The sequence below is a fragment of the Opisthorchis viverrini genome, assembly GCF_000715545.1.
Source record: "Opisthorchis viverrini unplaced genomic scaffold opera_v5_78, whole genome shotgun sequence".
NCBI classification, from domain to species: Eukaryota; Metazoa; Platyhelminthes; class Trematoda; order Opisthorchiida; family Opisthorchiidae; genus Opisthorchis; species Opisthorchis viverrini.
Genome location: NW_008751734.1, coordinates 35,490 through 54,006, shown reverse-complemented (window position 1 = coordinate 54,006; position 18,517 = coordinate 35,490). Strand labels below are relative to the sequence as shown.

Here is an 18,517-nt window from a genome sequence, read left to right as displayed (position 1 = left end):
CGCCTCCTCCAGGTAGAGCTCATTTAAAAAGTAACTCCCACCTGAGGCCCACCAAAAGTCGGTTCTATCGAAAGGTTTCCCGTAAAGGGATGATTTTATACCAGGAAACCATGCCATAAACCAACCACCGAAAAGCAGATGCAAAAGTTCACACAAAAACCATACCTTTTATCTTTCCACAGTCGGTAGATTCGGATGACAACTCGGTCGTAGAACGTGGTAATCGGATGGGCGTCTGCCGCCGCTCGAGCCTCATCTATGGTGAGATGGCGTGATTTCATATCCGCACGATTTAACACGCCCTGTGATGTGCGTACACATTCCATCCATGCACGGTTCACGAAAGCGTAGTCATCAGTGCGTATCTGATGTCGACCATCAACACTAGCCAGGCTCCAGAATTCATGCTCACCTTCCACGGTTGTCTCTTGTAGACTGAACACAGAATCCAGATCGTTCATGGCCATCGCAGCAGACAGAGATCGTGGATATTCCTTCACAGATAAACAAGAATACGAGGAAAGCTTAAAGCTTGGGATCCAGCGAGAGGTCTGTTGGCAAATCAGCCGATTGTTGCGGACTAAAATACCTCGTCCAATTCGTACAATCTAGAGTGATACGAGGAAAGCTTAAAGCTTGGGATCCAGTGAGAGGTCTGTTGGCAAATCAGCCGAACGTTGCGGACTAAAACACCTCGTCCAATTCGTACAATCTAGAGTGACCAATTTACGCGTCAGAACATACAAAGTTATCGAAACCTAGCCTAATGCAAACTGTAATCAAATTGACTAGTTTGCTCACCAGTGTCAAATCAGGTAATTCCAGGCAAACTGGACAAATGTAAGGTAGATCCGTATCATCCGATTTCGTACTCAGCTTCGGTTCGATCAGCTCGGCCAAATATCCAGATCCGGCGGCTTGGGCCGCGACCAAGGCGGCTTGGCACAGACCGGACCGCCCAACAGTCCTATTCATCCGCCGGTTGTTGATAGCCTGATTCAATGCCCACCAAAGGCAAGGTAAATGTTGCCAAGAGGCACAACGATCGCATTGTACCATAGCGTGCCCACCTTCGACACGGAACCCACAGAGACAGCGAATCACCTCTGCTCCTCGTTCCAGCGCACGGCGGTCGGCCTGGTGGTATTACACAAACAGTTAGTCGGTTACTTAGGTTATCAAACGAAACAAAAACACCATAGCAATACACTGTTAGAATAAAAACATGACAAACAGAGAAGACAAACAAAACACATGCCCGATAAGACGCAGTACAACTTCCAGGTACCTTTTTCTTCACACCAGCACCGGGTGTCTTGCATACTGGCATATTCAGCACAGCAGTAGCTTTGAGTGGAGGAATAAACTGTCCATATTCTTCAGCAAACGACCGGGCACAATCGTTCTGAAATAGGGAAAGAAGACATGAGCAAGTGCGACAACACAAGCCCCACAAAAAGGTGGCCTATTTGCCTACTAGCTAAACTCGAGTAGTTTGCTAAACACTAAAAATGTGCGCAAGGCAGGCGATGGACGTTACAAACAACCTACCCGCAGGGTGGAGTACACTGTCCGAAGTCGTATCAATCGACGTCCCAACCAGCTGCGACGTCCAGCGAACGATTCCCAAACAGTTAGGACACTTTCTACGGCAGCGTCAAGTAATGGTATGCTATTCTCAACATCAGCGGGGTTGAGCGATATTAGGCCAAGTTCGGACTCCGTGAGGCCCAGATCTTGGGCGAGCTTCTCCAACTGTTCGCTGTCCTCCGCCTCAATTACAAATCGTCTGGCAATACTGGCCAAACACAGAGATGGGAACTCTACCCCAAAAATAGGTTCGTCAAGTACTGTTCCGTTTGAGGGTTCCACCGAGAAAAGCCTGCTCAGGAAGGACTTAACGAACCGAGTTCGGATGAGCGTTCCAGAATAGGACGAGATGACGAAACGATAAAATTCCGGATAGCTAAAAAAAACGGAATTCAAAAAGGAAGCAGAGTCAACCATAGGTAAGCTGAGTGGAAATTTCAAAATTGAAATGCTAAAAGACTCAACAGCAGAAAAAGACTCACCGTTCGGGGATGGGTAGGAAAATGAACGGGGCACACAGACGAGAATCGGGTTCAAGTGGATCCGGCTCATTCAGAAAACGCAGGAAAATATCACAGACTGGGCCTTTGGTTGAAGCGACCGAATTCATTCCTAGTGAGATTGGACTGAAACGGCGAAATAAAAAATTACAAAAGGTTTATGAGTTAACCTAAAGGAACCGAAAGAACAGTTGAGTCTAAAAAATAGACCAAAAGATGAGATGAACTGGACAGCTGCGCAAATCTACACACGTACTCTGTAAGAAGATGTCCTTTAAACAGACTGATCCTGCTGGGAAGTTGTATGGTGGATGAGTCTGGCGAAGCTTGTGGAATAGAAACAGGATTGATGAGTTTCCGAACAGGTGTTTCAGGTGCCTTATTCGAACGTGGACGGCCAACTTTCCGTGGAGTGGTAGGTTGTGGGACGACGTCAGGTGAGGCTGCCGGCAATCCAAAGGGTTCAGAGTCAGTTGAGGGGAGCTGTCACCAAATGAAAGGGAGAAAGATTACAACGACCGTAAAACAATCATCCTAATGTCACTCATCTTTTGCCATGAGCTGCTCCGTTGTCAAGATGAAAAAACATTTGCTCACGAAATAGGTAGAAAATCAAGTCAAAATTTAGCCTACTTACAGCCACGACCCAACCCCCCGAAGACAGAACATAACGATACTCTCCTAGACACCGCAAGGTGTGACCTCTTCCAGAAGAGAAGCTTAAAAGCCCCTTTCCTGGCGTTCTATTCAATTTGGGTATACGCTACAGCTGTGATTCCATCACATCCACAGTTTACGTTACCGGTAATACTGACCTTGGCATCGAAAACCTAAGGACAGTCGGAAGATAGGCTTCACAAAACCTAACCATTGCGTGCAATAACGCGGGGGCTCAAATAAGCCTGATGAAAGAATGCAGTAGAACTGATTCTTTCCTTGTGGATACTGTGAAAAAGAGGTAGGCTACTGGAGAAAATGACGGGTGGCATGAAGAGCAATAATTTTTGGTGCCCTTCGATTCAGACGAGCGACCAAAATGGTCTAATATCTAGTCCTCACCTAGTTTGTGTTCTTCTGTTAGCTGGGCGTTTTTCACAAAGTAGGGTAAACTTAATAGTTTCATACTACTGATAGAAGTTTCAATTCAAACATGGCTATTCCAATACTTCTGTCTAAACTTGAAAACCTCGCAGCAACTTAACCAACATGTTTCGCTTCCACTGTACGTCGGAAATGCACCAAAGAGGTCCGACAGCTGAACTGTTGTGTTACGTAACAGTCCATGATCAGACGACGTCAACTACGGAGGCGATGAGTCGTCCAGCAATAAAGCTATCTCAAAGCGACTACTACAACCAGCGGATGAATCGAACAACCAGTAGTTCAAAGTTCACATAGGAACACTCGAACACGTCGTGATCCCGATACGTCTAGTCAGTCAGGATGGTCACAAGCGAAAACAAAAGGTTCAAACCAATAGGAAAGACCAGAACCGAATGGCTGCACTAGCTTGTTCGGTGACGGTAGCAAAGTTGAGGCGAATTGACAATGTATGCGTAAGGGAGGCAACTGGCGATCCCATTCCGTCAACCAGTCCTGAGCAGGTGTGAGAGCTCTGATTAGTTCGTCTTCTCATTCTTTAGAAATTGCGGTCCCACTGTCCGGACCACCAATGCAGCACTGACGAAGGAAATCGTATGAGTAAAAAAATTGTTTTAGTGGTTTAGTCGCAGTAGGACCCACTATCAGTTACAGATACTCACAATCGATGCCGATGGTTCTTCCACGTGCGTTCGTAGAGTACCACTCGGACTAGTTCGTTCCTCAAGCTCTTTCGGGACAGCATTCGGAGTAGCGGGTGTTATAGAAGCCAAGTGGGCCTGTTTGATATTCCTCCCGCTGGGGGAGAGAACATCTGCAGGTCGTTTTCTGCGTCTGTGGGGCAAAATAACAAATAATTCTATTATGGTTACCATGAAACACGAAAAAGAACATACAACAAGAACAGAAGCTGAGATGCATGACTCACCCAACGGATGAATGTAGCTCAGAAGGCTTGGAAACGTCCGTATCTGGAAGTGGAAAGGATGAATTTATGCTCCGGGAGGAACGCACTGCATCAAGACTTGGAAGAGAACAACGTAGAAATTGGGCATTTACAGTTAGTGAGTAGTGATGAACAAGGCCCATGGGTGAAGTAAGAAGGGTTGTATCAGACCAGGTGAACCGGCCGAATACTGCTGCCCCAAATGTATGACTGCGGACTCGAACAAAAGATGACTGAGAATGACGACAGGAGCTGCCTGCGAAATCGCACGAACAATATCCGACAACTATGAAGCAGGCTTATGTACTGAAAAGATGGCCAAATGGACACAATGTTTGGGCTGTGTTGTAGGAAACAACAAGCTGGCCATCCACTTGCATTCAACTGAAGAAATGTGTAAATCCGTCTCATTGAAAGCAGTGTAAAGTGAGGCAAAATGAGGTGTTTAGGTTAACTAAGCATCATACAAGAGACACCATGTTAGATGTCACCCAATGACAGCAGGTGGGTTTTGAAAAAAAGCGATCAAACTAACCCGTAGTGGGAGCTACCGAAGCTGGCGGCTGAGGGGTTGGTTTGGGTTTGGGTGGCCTGCCACGGCCTCGTGGAGTGGGAGCAGGTAGGGTCACAGGTGGAACGCCGTCAACCGACACATCCGCCACACGTGCGGTTGGAGTTTCGTTTCCTTGTGATCGAGAAGCCGGCGAATCGAGAGAAGTAATCGTAGTGCTGTTGTTGTTGAGGTTAGCTGCAACAAGACTGGCAAATCCGATAGCCGCGGCCTGAAAAATCAGAGAGCGAAGACAAACGGGGTGAATCAGCTATGTTTCGGAATAAACATCAGACTATTGCTGTCCTGCACCAGTGGAGAGTAAACGCATGTTACCGAACAAAACAAACTCCAAGTGCTCAGAGTTGTTCTGCTAGGACAAACAGATTGTAGTATTAACCTCTATCCAGCTTTTGTTTTGCTTTTTAGCACCCAACGTTTAAGGTGGGCTGAAACTGCTGTCCAACAACGGACCACGTGAGTAGCATTCCAATAGCGAATGCAATACTCAAAGTTGTACGGATAATAGTAGTGCAATCGTTCAGTCGTGACACCACTTCGGTGCCATCCCATCCGAAGAAAGCACAGCAGCTGAGATACTGCAAGGTTGTCAAAGTCTAGAAAGGAGCAGTCCAGACGCTGAGGTTGAGCTCCAAGCACAGACCTTCCGCTCAGTGAAATCGCGCCTTGACTATTGAGCTAAAAATTGTACGGAAGCAAAATTCAATCAATTGCCACAGTTTCTCGCCAATCATTACGTTGACACGTGATGATTCGCCGATCATCTATGAGTTGTTAGTTATTCATACGGCTACAATAATGGTTCGCCATAGGCAGGAACCATTTATGGAGGCAGCATATATTCGTTGGTATATGACAAGTGTACAGGTAAACTAAAGTTCCAGTACCATCCCACTGCGCTACAGCCGTAAACGCCAGTTGAATGTGTGGCTGAAATAAAGTAGTCTAGTGTGGTCAGCTTACATTACAAGCCCTTGTTACCCTTTCCATCTGCAGGACAGGCTAGGGCCGTGAAATATGCTTGAAGTTACCGACTGCACTATATGCCAAAAGATAGATTCGCGAAATCAGCTATTTATCAAAATGCGTAAAGTTTGTATCCACATAACTTCTTGGCGCGGCTATCTACTTGAGTGCGCATCGAGTTGCTCTTTTATAACAGTTCACTGCTAACGCATATTCGGTGCCGGCGCTGGAATCTGCACTCCGGATCTCTGATACAAGTAAGCGCGTTAACTCTGATGGTCTGCGAATCTTTCAAGCATGCGTATCAGGTGCGAGCGCAGCAGTGGTACAGCACTCGCCTAATTTCGGCACATCCAAAAAGGAGAAAAAGTTGAATTCAACACACTCCGTAGATACGGATCGCAGGAAACGACGCAATACACGATCACGTTTGACCGAAAACGGATACTGAGAGGTTATGAGCGATAGCTTGGGGATAGCAAATTCTGTCCAGCGTTTGATTGCGTGATAAAACATGGAGTAGCCCAAAGAACAATTTCCATCAAGAGGGTCGTAGGCGTATAAACAGAGACAACAAACGTACTTCCCGCTTTGGACGTTCCGTAGTGCCAGCACTTAGTTGAGTATCTGTCGGTGAAATCGCTGGAGGAGATGCAGTACTAGTTGCAGTGACCAATACAAGTCCCGGTAGACGTGAGCCTGTTGTGATACCGGCTCGACGAGATGGACGTCCTATAACACAAGACAAGAATGATTTGGGAATGTTAACCCCGGGAAAATCTTGGATAATATAATGACAACTGCTCAGTCTCTAAAACAAATATTGGAAGCGAGTTAGACGGAAAACTACTCTAAAACGCCAGCTGAGAATCTGTGGCACAGAGAAAGCACAACATAGAACTGAAACGACCGTGATATTCAGCTTAGAAACTAGTTAAGGACTTCTCACAAGGTTGCTGAAAACTCTTCGACAGCCCACGACCGGTTTCGCTCTCCTTGGGGCTCATCAGGTAGGCGCAGTCCCCGAGTTTCCGTCAACCTTATGTTCTATTTGAACCCAAATTGGACTGTTTTCGAGAAATACACTCACTTGTAAATCAGTGTGGTTTTAAGAGAGATTCAGTTGAGTCTCTCGTGAAAACCAAATTAGTTAAAGACTGTTTCCTACAGCTCGAAGAAAACCGTAAATGGTTACATAAGAACAGAACCGCGACGGGGAGTAATATCCTCAGACACTCGAAGATACCATTGGGGACTAGCACTCGACTTTGAAGTTTCTCCCACATGTGAAACTTCAGTCCTTATATGAGTGAAAGAGTCGGTTATAGTGACAGTAGGAGAGCATCATCGTGCTCAATTGTACACCGCGTACATGTTGCACAAAGGTTACGGCTGCAACGGTTCCATTCGTCCGTGATCTGAGAATAAGGGATGGCTAAGTATGTATTGAAAGCAGTAGCTGATACACTTGATGCGTGAATCCAGAAGTGACAGTAGATGGGGGCTACACATCGAATGAAATCGCATAGATTCATGCGCGCCACTGACTAACACAGATAACTTTGATAGTAATGGATATCACGCTTCACTACCAAATGATTGCTTGACCTTTTCCGCTCCGTTTACATGTGCTCGTGCGAAAAAAGGATAAAAGAGGAAGGCGACCTATGGGGAAGAGAAGCATGTGACCAAGCTAGAGTAACCTGTGGATACTGACGGTCACACGCTGGCGATTTTTTAACGTCATTATCTCGTGGCAGCCAGGTCGCTGACCCATAGAACAAAAAGGTGCGAACCGCTGAGCTATTGGAAATCTCAGATAGTGGATTTGAATGTTTCTTGCTGACGTGAGAAAGTCCGAAAGAAAGTGAATAATCAGGTGTGTTACCACTAGGATCGGAATCAAGTTGTGTGCTTCAGAAGGCGCCGCAGTCCAACGGTGGCTCATACCCACGCGATCCTATTGGGTCAACTGTAAAAATGCGCCTGGTGGACGCTGGATTATTTGGTGCCAGCATTCTGGCTGAAAATTCCTAATGGTCGGCACATAACCGGGGAGACCACTGGCGGCGCCCGTCTACAATGAGTTGACCTCGTCAGAGATGTAGCCCGTTTAGGTTGACAATACAAGCGGGTACCGGTTCTTATATCAAGTAGCGTTGGGCTTGCTTGAGCAGGGTGAATGAGGGACACAAAGAGGACTGTTCACTGGAATCAAATCCGGCAAAGCACTTCAGTAAAACTCCTACAACATACAGTCCACAAGTCATAGCTTCAGGGTCACAAGACACACGGAAAGCAAACTACAACCAATCGATAAGCAGGTCATAGAAGGAATAATTTCACAAGATGAGCAAAGCTTCCATGTGAAAAGTCATCACTGAAGGAGCCAGTCGATAAGGGGCCACGTGATGTAGCTTTCTTGATTGAAAGATAAGTGACACCGGATCCTGACCAAGTGCGAGCTAATCACAATACCGATGAACCGCCCATGACCGAACTATCAAATGCTCAAACTACTAGCCGGGATGTTGCGGTTTGGAAACTTCCTAGAGTTTCGTGAGATTAGCTTCACTTAGAGGACGGAAGCCTAAATCGTTCGCCTGTATCACCATTTCAGTGCCTAACTGCCATGCCACCCGAAGGAAGCACGAGGTCTGGGATACTGCCAGGTTGTCCAGGCCTAGAGAGGAGAAGTCGAAAGGCAGAGGTTGGGTTCGAACCACGGACCTACCGGTCACTAAATTCGCGCTCTAACCACTGAGCCACTGAAAACTGTGAAGAAGTTGAAGTCGGAAAGGACACTTGGATGTGCATGACCGCGCTTGAATCTCGCAGGAGTCTTCCAGAGACGCGGCATACATTAACTAAGATAGTATAAGAACTGGGCGAGCATTACCTGTTTGCCAGTTTGGCATAAAGTATGCAATTTGAAAGCCTTTATGCATAAAAGATTTAATTTTGTTTATTCTTAGTGAGTAGCGAACTGGATAAGGCATGATAATGAGATTACCGACAACCACATGATCCGGCGAATTCGGTAGCGTGGGATGGGATTGGGAAAGGATATTGGCAGACAGATGGTACTTCACAACTGCCCAACCTTGAACGTTTGACTGAAAAGTCCAACCCGCAAGGCAGCGGACAGTAGGGTTTTCATGACTGGTCCTGCAAAGAGCCGATGACTTAATAGTCTGACTAGCTCGACTGCATGAAACTAGATTATAATTTGACCGTTCAGACAATAAGGCCTATACATCTCATTCCTGCTGCTGCCTCACACAGTAAATGAGTTCAGAGTCGCACCTGACCCATGGAAAGATCTACTTGTTTTTCGACTGTGCTGGATATTTTTTGGCGGTCACAGTCAATCGGTGGACGATCGGGGTGTGTGGTTATTAAGGCCGACCTTGTCCAACCCATTCTTCTTCGAAGGAAGACAGCATCGCTGCTTCCATTAATAGGGATACACTGGTCTCCTGCGGGAAACAACTTACTGCCTTGATATTCCCATCACAGCCGACAGTACGACTTCACCCTCAGACCGTCTCATTTTATATGATTGTCGGTAGTACGCGGTTCCTCTGGTCTCTGGTCCACTTTGGCGGTACTCAAGCCCGAGCACCACGTCAATATGACGGCTCCAGGCAGGGAAGGAGTACCTCAGGGAACAATAATACGTCGCTTGGGAAAGGATCCCAGCTTACGGTCTGCATTGGGCGAACAAGTTGTTCAAGGCTTTATTGATCAAGTGGGATGAACTTCCACTAAAAAATTAACCCTTCATTGGTGGTTTGCAACTAGGTAAAGTTCTCATGCAAAGTATTAAAGGGACGGAAAAAAAGATTTATAAAACTGCACGCCTAAATTTCGCAGTATAGGTAACTTGCTTACCTCTTCCTCGTTTGTATCCACGTGGAAGAGAGGCGGTGGCAGGCGTAAGGTGTGCCGAAAGTTCGCCTTTTGAAGACTCAACGACGACGTCAATGTGTGCAGCAGGAGCAGTGGGGATAGACAAGGTATCTGAGGCTGCCATAACATCGACTTCGTTCTGGGAGGCGTCGGTTGCCAAAGCCGCGGTCGTCGAATCCTCATCGTTGGCCGCGACCGGTGAATCAATGCCAGCTTTGTACCGTTTTCGTGGTGGAAGTGCTGAAGTTCGAGACGATGAGTATCGGCGCAAACTTCCCGACCCAGATGTCGCTGCGGGTACAGGAGCAGATTCCTCACTCATGACCGAAGCAACTGAGCCGGTTCCTCGGGACGACGCAAATTCAGATGGAATATGTCCGTGTGAGAGGGTGGGCGTGGCGCTCTGACGACGACGTTTAGATGGTAATGAACTAGTATGTGGGGAAGGCGATGAAGCCGGAAAACGTTCGGTAGATTGTTTGTGAGCAGAATAACTACGAAGGTCAGATGCGGCGCCCTTGAACTCGGCGTGGAGTACATGGGTTTTGTTGTTACGTCTGCTCTTCGACCGTCCACGCTTCGACGACTCCAGAACAGTGGGGACGTTGGGTGAAGGTAGGTCCAGGTTTTGTTCTGGCTCATGATCAACGGAAATCGGTGAATACTTTGCAACGTACGGTGTGGGATCGTTCGAAGAACTAAGTGTTTGACTTGTTGGAGTATGTGTCTGTTCGGAAATGGAAGGCAGGAATAATAAACAGTAAAATACTTAAGAGAGGTGATACGCAAGTCTCTGTGGCATCTGATGGAAAGGCAAAACCCAGAATATGGGAGCGTCAAGTGGTTCGCCTGTCCAAATTTCTGAGTTGGAATAGTATTCGACAGGTCAAGAATAGTTAAACCTGTTTAAACCTTTTAGGCTGGTACTTTAATTGTGTATTTTGTGGTGAGTATCTCCAAAAGACATCTTCGTGTATGTGTACGTGATAAACGGAATATAAATAAATCTAAAATCCAGCGGTGTGGTGTCTTCCGACGCACTACCACGAACATGAGCGATGTAGAAGCGATGAAACTCATCTGTTTACATCGCGGTGTCAACTGAGGCATATCATGATACATCCAATCAATGGTGAAATTAAATCCAACATACGGCCTCAATTAAGGGAGTAGTGACATGAGACGACGGAAAACAACAAGGACGGTTAGCGGAAAGCTCACTAACCTCAATAACGGAATCGGCAACAGTCTCCTTCGTCGGCGGTCCCGGTTTCTCGGCGCGCTGGCTAACAGGACTTGACCTCAAACGAGACAGCGGGCGATTAGCTTTAGTCTCTTCAGCTAGTTGGTCCAATGCAGAAAGACGCGGTGGCGTAGTGACTACATCTGAGACAATACTGGAAGACTCCGATCGCGCAATCGACGAAAAGTCGCTTCGTTTAGTACGGAAGCGAAGTTCTGAGACTGTCAGCTCCGAAGCTGTAAAAAGAATTCAAAGTTGCCACGAGTAAACGGAGGGAAATAGGTATCATGTGCCATTTCACTGAAAGGGCTCACAAGATCCAAAGGATCATGTTACAACCGATCGATTTCTGAAGAACTGCCTCACCTGCTGCTAGCCAACGGGTGTGTTTAAACAAGGGGATTCAGGATGAACAAATTAGTTTTTTTCTACATGATCTGACAAAGCTTTCGCTCCGAGTTGAATTACCACGTTCCAATAGGATGTACGGGAATAACTCTATCACTGGAACCTACACAAAGTCAACGAGTACAATCAAAATGCGCATCATCTCGGTAGGAATTCAGCTACGTAAAGGTCACATTGAACGGTCAAAAGTCACCAAAGTTGGAGTAAATTCGAACATCAGGAGAAGTCTCGGCGAAAATATTGGTTCAAAATACTCACCAGCTGTTGTGGTCACAACTGATGCCGTTTCCGAGTGATGAGTAGATTGGGCTGCCTGGCTCAAAACGCTTCCGCTGGACTGACGAGTACGTCGAGTCCGAGATGTGGACAAATTGTTTTGTTCAAGAGCAGCTTGAGCTAAGAGGTCTTGAGCGACAGCCGTTGTTAGATCAGTCGGATATTGAACTTTTGTACCGGCATTTTCCGGGTGCTCTTGCACGGTTTCGGCCTGCTCCTGTTGACGTTTCTGTTGGGCAATCACTGCATCCCAAGTAACCAGACCGCGAAGCTCCCGGGAAACTCGAGGTTTGGCTGGGATCAAAATGGAAAGAGGGAGGTTACACTATAAGCACACAAACAGACCTCGAAATTACCTTAATTTTTAGGCTGAGAACGCTATGTGCTATATCAAAGAAAGACTGGATTTTGTGTGACTTATTACGATCCGATGTTCAACAGCACACACGCATACACACACAGACGCAGAGGAAACGTACGACTCAAAATAGTTGTGTTTCAGGAAACAAGGAGGACTAAATGCGATCAAATGAACTCACAACCTGATTTCGGCGGGGTATTGGGGATCACTGCAGGAGCAGCTGCCCGAATCTCCGGATTAACCAACGCCCCGGAAGCCGCGACACTAGATTGGACTTCACCGATGACAGCGGTCGGTCGCACAGAGGCATAACCCACAAGCCGTGAACCACGTCTACCTCTGCATCGGCCTCGTGGCCGACGAGCGGGATTGGTGATTGTGGCGCTTTGAACGACATCACGTAATTCCATTTGTTGGGGAGGAGGAAAACTGCTGGTTTCTTGAAAATCTCGCCTTTCTAATTCAGCAAACGGCTGTGGAGCAAATGGGGGATTGGATTTAGGTTGTCTATCGACGGAGAGCATAGCGGTTTTCAGAGGGTGAGCGTCGTTCACTGGGGTTGGTCGGACTGAAAGCGTCGAGGCCAAGCTCAAATAACTGGGCGGAGTAACGGATTCCATGAACGTTTGATGTTTGTTGTCTTTACAAGGAACACTATCCAGAATAGGTCTCACTGAAGGCTGAGCAGCGGAGTAGTGTTGAGATAACACATGACGTATGTTGGTCTGAAAGGAGAGTACACAAGGAGATGTCGCTCGTACAACATCGATTTACAAACACATTCCAACAGATATCACTAACTATCGTACTTTGCGGCGAATTGCTCTCGAAGAATATTTCGGTTCCAAGTATATCCCGGATCGCTGCTGATACACGGTCGACTAGATCAGCATCAACCAATCGAGGTGCGGTTTAGTCTCTCAATAAGGAACAACTGTCGATTTCTCTGTTGAAATCCCCCCACCTAACCTGCGACCCTTCTGGAATGAACGATACATCTCCGCATCGTGGAGTAGTTTCGACCGCTGTTTCACCCATTAGTGTTGGGATGAATCGGGTGTTTTGGCGAACGAAAGGCAGACTTCAAACCTATTCAGTTCATAGCATTGCTCAGCCATGGCCTGTACTCGCAGACGACCGTCCATCAGACTGAAATACGCCTTGTGTTTACAACAACCAACATCAATATGTGCGGTTCACTAAAGTACTTTTCCTACCCGGGATTCATTCTGACATGGCCTAAACAAACCGAGATGGAGCTGACTAGTGCAGAAGTCATTATACCACTAAGTTAGTTTTCCTACTCATGGTGAAAGAACGGAAGCAACAAGATGTGCTATGGTTACCGTTGCCACTGACCATCGGAAACCTCGCTGTCACCGCCGACTTTAACCAACTCCAACTTTGGCAGTCAACAGAGCGCTAACATAAGCAAACTTGGATCCTTCAAGTTCACATAGTACACATGCGATAAAGTCCTATACCCAGTCCAGTACACAGAAAGAATGAAAGAATTCGAGGCCAAAGTGCTCGGGTGAAACATACCGCAAACCGATGAGCACGAGCGTCAGGCAGCAGGTGAAGCCATGGTAAAAATGCTGGTTTAGACGGACGACTGTCCAGTTCGGGAGGAGTGTAAGGTAACATTAACGGGACCCAAGAGGCCGGAAGATTGGACAGTGGATCAGGTCTTGGAATGTGTACGGGTTTCGCACCTCCACGGCCACGGCGCCCTCCTCGACGCCCTGCTCTGCGACCACCAACACCTCTCCGAATAGGAGTGGAGATGATTTGGGTGGTTGAATTCGCGTTTGGAGGTGCAGCGACTCGGATGGGTTTCAACGGAGATGGATTGGGATCGATTATACAATCACCTTGAAAGAATGACAGAACCAAGCGTGAGTAGAAAGGTATACATGTGAGCCGGAAGTGCCACACGGTATACAAGCAACGATAAAGAATTAATAGGGAAAGAAGGCATCTAAGGGTTCAAATCCAGGGACAACTTTATTCTAAAGCCTGGCAACCGACGCGACTGGACCATACCGTGGTGTGACGGTTTGTGCACCTCCATTGAGAGGGCGTCCCCGCGACACTCAGAATCTCTCATACAACGTTGGTCAATGGTTAGAAGTCTGACAAACACAGACTCCTGATCCTCCAGATTAGAAATTGAAACGTACGGAGACTTGTTAAGTATAAATGGTAAGGCATTTGCATTTCCTGCCAAATACCGCTGCCTTGCGGTTAGGCTTTTGAGCCAAAGGTTTTGGCCGAGGACCCTAGTCGTCCTCATGTCTAGGTGTGGTCGCCCTGAGAGTATCCCAGCCCATGTAAAAACTATGACATTCAGAACTAACAGTAACCTAACGCCACATCGGCCGGGTCGCCTTACTCGCTGCATCGAGACGGCAGGTAATCGAAAACAAGCTATTGGTGACGCCTCCCTTCTCGCTCTTCCGCACACTTTTTCTTCCTCCTCCCCATCCCATTATTAACTCTCTCCTTGTAGGCCCAGCACTTAGGACTCCGTTCGTGATGCATAGGTTGTCCACGCAGCATCTGCTCGTCACATGACGCCGACATCCTCAGGAATCTCCAAATCAATCTTCTATCTGGCCGCGTTCAATGTCCTCACTCTGAAGCAAGCAGGACAACAAGCTGCTCTTGCATTCACACTGGCATCGCTCGGCATTAATGTGCGCTGTGTCTCAGAAGCGAGAGTTCAAGATTCAAGCGCAGTGAGTGAGCTAACCGTCCCATCAGTCTCCATTCGCTTCTGGTTGCGAACCTCTTGTGATTCAGGGGCTGTGGCGGGATGTGCAGGGGTTGGTATCGTCCTAAGTCACCAGGCGGAAGTATTCTTGCTTGACTGAATACCTGTCGATATTCGCTCCTGTGTGGTTCGTCTGGCAACGTCTGTGAAGGAGTCTCACAAGCGGGAAGCTGATCGCTGTCTGTTAGTGGTGTCCGCTTACGCCCACACTGATTGCAGCTCCGACGCCGTCAAAGACAGGTTTTACGACGCCCTGAATACCCTACTGCGGCGAGCTAAGGGCTCAGACATCATGGTGATTTCCGGAGATATGAACGCACAAGTGGACAGGCTTAGGGAATCTGAGACTCAATTAGGAGGCCGACATGGGTTAGACTCGGTACGGACAGACAACGGTGTGGGTTGGTGTCGGCGTATCCGTAACGAGGCATTTAGAAAGCGAGTTTTCGACTGCACAACGGGTACTTTCATTGCAGAATGTATCCAGCAACAGAAGCTGCGTTGGTTGGGACATGTGTTGCGTATGCGGAACTATCATTAGCCGAAAAGAGTGTTGTTTTCCTTGCCCAACTCAGTGGTAGAAGTAGAGAGGCGGCCAATCCTTGACTTGACAGAGGGGTATGAAGGAGATTACGAAACGCTTGGATGCTGTCGGTGCTACTCGCCTTCCAGGATGAGGACCGCGAAATCCCCACTGTGCCTGGTTGGAGACGCTGCGTTCTTGTTGTCAGTTTCGATCCAGATTGAATGAGTGTTTAGAGGTGTAGGCACTCCGGAGTGATTGTGGTAAGCCTTCCCTGTCCACCTTGATTCTTTTCTTTACAATAAGGTTTTGAAACGAATCATGGCTGTGCGGCAGTGAAGCATCGGTGTTGAACAATAGAGTGTTCAGCTGTAGCACCTTCCGGTGCCTAGCTGCCATGCCTAGGCAGGCAGGGTCGAGAGGAAGAGGTCGGATTCGAACCGGGGACCTTCCGGTCAGTAAATTCGCGTTCTAACCACTTGGGCCACCTCGCCCAATGATGTCATGCTGTCGATGATGATGATGATGATGAAGCCTGACAAAGAGTTCGGAGCGATGGTCAAAAACGTCTATTGATAAGCAGATTTCAGTTCTAAATGATGAGCTGAAATTCTCACTACCGAACGGCAATAGCCCAGTGGCAGAGTAGAAAAATGTTTTCACCTTAACACGCCTCTAAGACACGAGTTGACCGGCGAGATTCTGAAATCACACAAATCTAAGATTACCTCCTCGATCTTAATCATGTCTAACTGTCCACAACATTAAGTTGAGGTTCAAGAGGTGATTCCTGTCTGTTGATGCGTCGATCCTACAAACTTTACATCAGTGATCTGGTTTACCCCGATTTGTCAGACTGTGTCCAAACCTCGGAGTGGTGCATGATAGCCCCATGGGTTACCTCGGTGCTAGTTAGTTCCGTCAGTCAATGGACCAGATAGTAAACCTCGGACATGATTTGTCTTCATACGAGCCACTTATTTCCAAACGCGGACGGTTGTCCATACTCCCGTTTTGTGTGTCCATTTCCCAACCAAAACCATCAGGACATTTACGCGAACGATATGGAAGATCACCCAGATGATTCAGTGGACAATCAACCGGATTCTGAGAACGATTTCTCATGTGGATCTGTTACAATCGAGACGGTCGGATCACTGATGAAAGGTAAAGAAAAATTGTTCGAATAAGCCGACTTTTATGTGATGCGGCTAAACACAAGTTTGTGCGATCTATGCCTGCGACGGTTTGATAATATGTCGAAGCTACCTAGATAATTAGAGAACCAAAGATGCACAACAACTTTGGAAGCGATCAATATCAAAGGTAAATATATATGCTTCGTAGATGTTAAGCTACTGCTTGCCATTGTGCTGGTGTACGAAATTGTTGGGTTTCCGCGCAACCTGATTATCTCGAATAACCTTTTTCTAGTAGCGGTCCTCAAAAGCCTGCTTCTGTTGTGTATTGAGGACATCAACTTCAAGCTAAGGATGAAGTGATGAAGTGATGCGATGGCGATAGGGGAGCTGTTGGGTCCACTTCCAAAGAACGCTTTTATAGTTATGATTGACATACTACTTTACATCAGAGGTGGTATATAACAAGCCCCATGTTGACGGCACATTGGTCATCTCCAACGATAGGGCACCAGCCATGAATTTTGTTCAACATCTCAAAAACATTGACCCGAATCTCAGTGTACGGGAAATCGGGACAGTATCCGAGTTGCTGAAGTTCCAACCCGCTTAAGAAGACATGCAATGTCAAAACCTCGTTCCCACAAGTAGGCCGGATTCGCTACAACAACCAAAGAAGACGGATATTCTAGACAGTTTATCAAAACGACTGTCGGAACAAGAGGACATCCAGAATCGGCACCAAGAACGCCACAGAAATCCGGGTGCTAAACATGGCTCGGGGGTTACCACAACTTCCAATTAAAGAAGTTAAACGTAATGGACCAAATTTCATTGTACTCATCAGTCTACAATCAGCTGTGGAGAAAGTTACGGAGTTGGCAGGCACGATGGCGGGGATAGTGACAGGTCACCCAAGCCTAGACAGCAGTAGTGGAACCACAGAACTTCCAGTACGTAAGGTGCCGCCTTAACTCGACTGGGCTATCTTGAGCTCGTATCCAAGAAATGTGTGGTTTCTCCAACTGTCGACTGATCAGTGTCTGTAACCACGCGACCAACTCTTTTGTAAAGATTCGTCTCTCTGGTTATTTGGTACTGCCGGGTCAAAATGAAGTACGTGTACCCACTAGTTTCCGTCCTTTTCCCAGTTGCCGAATGGACATGATCGTCCGAAATACCACTATACTCTGTGGTGTAGACAGTGAAATTCTGCTATGCAAGCGGTAGCCGACATGCACAAAGACAAAACAGACCAGTCTCCAGCTGTCACGCCACCCAAAGGAAGCTGGGATGCCGCCAGGATGCCCAAACCCAGACAGGGGAGATCCGGTTCGAACCACGGACCTTCCAGTCAGTAAATTCGCGCTCTAACCGCTGAGCCATCTCGGGCAAAACAGATGGAATCTATTTATTGAAAATTCTAAAGAGAAAGAGGGATGGATACCTTTGAGGTGAAGGGCTAATTCATCCATGGTTGCGACTAGTTTCTCGTCTAGAGCGGACCGGTTCCGCTTGTTTTGTTTCAACATGGCCTTCATCTCACGTTTGCTGAGACGTCTTCGATGGCTGTTGAGTGCGTTGGAATCAGCTGTTAAAAAGGAATAAAACAGGCGTGGATTAGTATTGCAAACGGAAAGGACTTCAGTAAAGGGTTATCCGTACAGCAAACGGCGAAAAAAACGGATGTATCGGCTGACTAGTACCAGAAAAATGCACTTGGTTGTTTGTGAAATTCATGACCTTTAGTGGGAATGTTGACGGCCTGTGTGCCTTCTTCACATGATTTAGAATCGTGGGAAATTCAGGCCGTCATACCAAAACTTCCCAAGTGGTGACCGCAATCGAGTTGTGGCAAAATACATATTGTGCATGCGGACGATCTGACTGCATCAAGGACAATAAGATTGGCTGTGCAACGGAATGTAGAGCTAGCATGTCATACGAGTGACGCGAATACCAAGAGAGAGAGAAGACGTGAATACAGCAAGAATTGTCCCGCGCAATAAACGGAACCATGTGTTGTAACTGTATTTTCCTCAGCTTAGGCTTGCGGACCTGTCTGTCCAGCGTCGCGGTTGTAATTCGTGCTTAGGCTGGGCCTCTGACGAAGCAACTGATTGACTTCCTGGGATGGGGGCGAGATCAAAAGTGTCCAGAAGCATTTCTAGACTCATATCACTCGGTCCTGTGGGCAGGATCGGC

General features: G+C 47.2%; 2 protein-coding genes across 2 annotated transcripts in view; one reads left to right on the top strand and one right to left on the bottom strand.

The window, feature by feature from the left end:
• Window positions 1–18,517, bottom strand: part of T265_04602 (hypothetical protein) — a gene marked incomplete at both ends in the record, with an annotated part of 28,471 nt that overhangs the window by 4,911 nt on the left and 5,043 nt on the right. The window contains 16 exons of the mRNA XM_009169384.1: window positions 166–494; window positions 802–1,137; window positions 1,289–1,405; window positions 1,552–1,966; window positions 2,073–2,216; window positions 2,347–2,573; window positions 3,854–4,025; window positions 4,120–4,162; window positions 4,673–4,919; window positions 6,258–6,406; window positions 9,569–10,313; window positions 10,812–11,065; window positions 11,496–11,807; window positions 12,053–12,599; window positions 13,420–13,748; window positions 17,760–17,903. Coding sequence (XP_009167648.1) covers window positions 166–494; window positions 802–1,137; window positions 1,289–1,405; window positions 1,552–1,966; window positions 2,073–2,216; window positions 2,347–2,573; window positions 3,854–4,025; window positions 4,120–4,162; window positions 4,673–4,919; window positions 6,258–6,406; window positions 9,569–10,313; window positions 10,812–11,065; window positions 11,496–11,807; window positions 12,053–12,599; window positions 13,420–13,748; window positions 17,760–17,903 — 4,510 coding nt within the window. The remainder of the gene's footprint in view (window positions 1–165; window positions 495–801; window positions 1,138–1,288; window positions 1,406–1,551; window positions 1,967–2,072; window positions 2,217–2,346; window positions 2,574–3,853; window positions 4,026–4,119; window positions 4,163–4,672; window positions 4,920–6,257; window positions 6,407–9,568; window positions 10,314–10,811; window positions 11,066–11,495; window positions 11,808–12,052; window positions 12,600–13,419; window positions 13,749–17,759; window positions 17,904–18,517) is intronic.
• Window positions 16,932–17,117, top strand: T265_04601 (hypothetical protein; the record flags this gene model as incomplete). The annotated part of the gene is made up of 1 exon (XM_009169383.1): window positions 16,932–17,117. One exon carries the CDS (start codon window positions 16,932–16,934, stop codon window positions 17,115–17,117), a length of 186 nt encoding a protein of 61 aa, XP_009167647.1.